Source organism: Entamoeba invadens, assembly GCF_000330505.1.
Source record: "Entamoeba invadens IP1 unplaced genomic scaffold scaff_1105074724328, whole genome shotgun sequence".
NCBI classification, from domain to species: domain Eukaryota; phylum Evosea; order Mastigamoebida; family Endamoebidae; genus Entamoeba; species Entamoeba invadens.
In genome coordinates, this window is record NW_004440100.1 from 70,309 (window position 1) to 74,331 (window position 4,023).

The following is a 4,023-nucleotide window of genomic DNA, read 5'->3' on the forward strand; positions in this document are numbered from 1 at the left end:
ACACAAACAAATAAGAGTGATGTCTCCTTTACCAAAGTTCGCGTATATATTTTTAATACAACTAAATTACGCACTTAAGTCGCAAGAGAAAGGGTGAGCCACTTTTTATTCTATTTTTGAAAAACTAAAAAACTATAAACTTAAATACTTTCCAAGTGATGAAGATCACCATAGAAACGTACAAAGATGAGAGTCAGATAGATTATATAATGGACTTGATGAAACGGACGTTGTCCGAGCCGTACTCCATCTACACGTATCGGTACTTTCTTCGCAACTGGCCTAATCTTTGCTTTTTGGTTTGTCTTATTTAGTTGTTAATATATAAACAGAAAAGAAAAACCCTCATTTGAAGGCTAAAGACGAAGACACAAAAAAGTACGTCGCTTGTTGCATTGGAAAGCAAAGCCCTCAAAATGGGATCGAGCAGGGATACCTCGCCATGTTGAGTGTCGAGAATGAGTATAGACGAAAAGGCATTGCTTCACAACTCTCCATGAAACTCTTCCAAACAATGATAAACAACAAGTGCGACAAAATTGTTCTTGAGACGGAAGCTGAAAACACAAGCTCGTTGGCACTGTATGTCAAACTCGGCTTTGTCAAGGAACAACTCCTTTTGAAATACTACATGAACGGAAGCGACGCGTATCAACTTACTTTGGCCATTAACGAAAGAGGTATAAGCAAACAACTCTCTACTGTCGTCGATGAGGATAATTAAGCATACTTTAACTATTTATTTTAATATATAATATACATAGTTTTAATTATATATATATAGTTTTATTACTATCATTAGTTAGTTGGAAAATAAACCCCATAATTTAAGAAAAAACACTAATCTAAAGTTATAATAAACTTGGAGGGTATTGTCAGTACTGTTTCGGCAGTACGACAGGTTCAAAAAATATGATGAGTGAGTTTCACATGAAAGTATGTGACAAGGCGAATCCAATTGTTACGACATTGCCTAACTCTGATTTTTTTTGGTTGAGTAGTCCATTGGTTTTTTCCTTTGATGGTTTAATATGATGTTCATAAGAAGTCATGTGTTATAATATTATAACCATTCGTGTTATAAACAAAAAACAACGCAAGAAGTAAACAAAACTCGAACAAGTGTCTTCATTTATTAACAACAGGCGAAGACTTAATTGGTTGGGTTGTTTGTTTTGTTAAGTAAGCAGGGAGGAGCCTTGGCGAAGACGGTAACTTGTGGGACCCTGATTTTCCCCTTTTCTTCGCCGCGACCTCAGCCGAGTTTGTTCTGATCCGGATGATCTCTGCATTTAACTTCAGATTTGGTTGTGGTGAAATTGGCTTACACACCTCGTCGACAACAAGTAAGCTAATGATGTCGATCTTTCCCTTTTGCTGTGCTAACATCAGTGGAGTAATCTTCTTAAGGTTTTCTAATGTACAATTTGCTCCAAATTTGACCAACGTCTTCACTGTATATGTCCCGATCTCTGTGTCACTCAGATAACAATTCACTGCAAAGTGTAGAGGAGTGTCGCCAGCGTAATTCGCCACGTTCAATAACGCGGAGTCTTTACACAACAAATACTGTACAAACGCTTCATGCTTTTCCCCAAATTGGTGTTGTGAAAGGTAATGTAAACATGTGTTGCCCTCTTCATTCACTTCACCAACCTCACTATAATCACACGACTGAAAAAAGTCGAACGTCTCAACCATATTGGACTGACAAGCGTAGTGTAACGCATTCATCCCCATCGCATCTTTCAGGTACAGACTCGCCCCGTTTTTCAAGAGATACAATACAACCTCGGTGTTCTTGAACACAAATGCATAGTGCAATGGAGTCATCATATCCACGTCAGTGCAGTCGATCAGTTCAGGGTACTTTTTCAGCACACTCTCGCAATCAACAACATTTCCATTCCTTGCTATTGCAAAGAGTTGTTGGATCGCCTCATCTTCTTTAGCCTTCTTCTTCATTACACTCTTTTTACTCACATACTCTTTGCTATTGAAAAGCATAACTGCCTCAGCAAGTTCTTTAAACTCTTGCCGCGCGTTCTCCTGCAAGTACGTAGTCACTGTTTTCTGGTTCTCCGCCCAAAGCGATAGAATTCCGTTGATCGCGGTTTCAAGGTCCTTATCTTTGATCGGCACAAATGAAAATTTGCTGGGTCGGACAGAAAAGACCCGTTCAAGTTCCGCTTCGAGTTTTAGAGACTCCTGTGATATGTACGACTCTAACCCTTTTAAGAGCGGTTCATGCGGAGCAGTCGCGTTAGAAATGCATTGGACTATTTTGCACACCACAACCAAATTCCTCATCACTTCGTCAGATGGTTTTTCAAGACAAAATCCCGTTTTGTGAGGTTGGACTATAGCAGGACATATCAGACGAAGTATAAGGAAGCCACCAATAGACTGAATCGGCTTGATGATGTTGAGTTTTTTTGTTTCATTGTAGAGAACATAACAGATGTAGCGGTACGACTCTGGCCACAGTTCTGATGTTTCGATGATCGATGCGATGAATTTAGACACACATGTTTTGAGCTTTTCGATTCTTTCTAAAATCTTTGCTGTTCCTATGTCTGGAACGACCTCAAGAGAGCCATACTTTCCACTGAATATTTCGTCCATTGGTTCCTTCAAAAAATTGACGACGTATTGGTTTGACATTGTAATAAACGTGTACATCGTCAAACACCGCGAACAAAACGAGTTGCCACGAAACATCGACCCATTTGTTGCTTTTTGCATCTCATCAGTGATCAAGAAGGAAAGAAAATGCATTGTTTGTTTGTGTGCCTCATAAAAGGTGATAACATCCCTGACAAACTGTAGAGAGTCCGCAGACATCCCTCGTGATATTTCCGTCATGAGTTTGTAACCTTCGGGACAAATAAAGAGACGTTGAAAGAGGTCGATCGAACTAGTCATCAACCTTTAACTTTTAAGTTTCTAATAAAAAATAGGAACTATTACGGTATTTTAAGAGGCGACCTTTATTTTCAAAACCAAGTGTTTGGTTGATTCTTTTCAAGAAAATTTTGGGGGTGTTTAGCAAAAAAATGTGTGTTTTATTTGGGTTTTCATTTCAAGAATTCGTTTAGTTCTTTTGCTATTAACGAATAACTCCTTCCGTTATTGGCTTATGATTGTAAATTAACAACATAATCCAACGTATCACAAGTATTTTTAATTCTATTGGCTTGTGGACTTTACTCGGTATTTGATTATTAAAAAAAACAAAACAAGAAGAAAAAAATCGAAATTTGGTGGTGAAATACAAACTAATAAAGTAAGTTCTTTGCATTAGAAACAACACTTCATAAATACTTAACACGAAAACAACAGGTATTAATTATAAAGTTTGACCGTCCTCAGAGCAAGTATGACACTACTAGTCACCACAGTCATCGCCAAAAACACTGCTACTAAGTCCATCACAATGGGTCCGTACTTTTTATAACTTGTGGTTGGAGTATTGAATTCCTGCAAATTCGTCAGACACGTATAACTAACAGAACCAGAAATGCACAACAATAACAAGACTGTTGGTAAGTGTATCGCTGAGATGATTCTTCTTGCCATGAACGCGCCTACAACACACGACAACACAAATACAACCAATGGCCCTTTCACATACACCTCAACTGAATTCTCTAACGACGCCCAAACTGCGATGAATACAACAACTAAAAACAGAAGAGCCATCACAATGTTCGTCGAGTTAAAAATGGTTTTCTTCCTCATAAAAAAGGAGACAATCCTATTCGGCTTCTTTTCCACTTCCGTTTTCTTATTGTCATACTCTCCCGTCTTGTCCTCAATAATCATTTTCTCGTCAACCAACTGCTCTTGCTCACAGAGAAGAACATCGCTTTGACGTGGAGTTTTGTTACCGATAATCCCTTCCTCGTTTTGTCCTTTGAATTTCGCTGCTTCGGTGACCGCCCCTTCCCCAAAGAACCCATTGAAATGACAATATTTCAAAAAGTGCATAACACTAAAAGAAACACTTGTTGTTGTTTGTCG

At 38.5% G+C, this 4,023-nt stretch overlaps 3 protein-coding genes across 3 annotated transcripts; 1 reads left to right on the forward strand and 2 right to left on the reverse strand.

Annotated features, from left to right (window-relative positions):
• Positions 1-158: 158 nt before the first annotated feature.
• On the forward strand, positions 159-724 carry EIN_315890 (acetyltransferase C complex catalytic subunit MAK3, putative; the record flags this gene model as incomplete). The annotated part of the gene is made up of 2 exons (XM_004253663.1): positions 159-299; positions 356-724. 2 exons carry the CDS (start codon positions 159-161, stop codon positions 722-724), a joined length of 510 nt encoding a protein of 169 aa, XP_004253711.1.
• Positions 725-1,128: 404 nt separating this feature from the next.
• Positions 1,129-2,925, reverse strand: EIN_315900 (ankyrin repeat-containing protein, putative; the record flags this gene model as incomplete). Its single annotated transcript, XM_004253664.1, has 1 exon — positions 1,129-2,925. The coding sequence occupies one exon, from the start codon at positions 2,923-2,925 to the stop codon at positions 1,129-1,131; it is 1,797 nt and encodes a 598-aa protein (XP_004253712.1).
• Positions 2,926-3,345: 420 nt separating this feature from the next.
• EIN_315910 (hypothetical protein) lies at positions 3,346-4,023 on the reverse strand (the record flags this gene model as incomplete). Its single annotated transcript, XM_004253665.1, has 1 exon — positions 3,346-4,023. A coding segment is annotated over one exon (678 nt), but the record flags the coding sequence as incomplete, so codon positions are not given.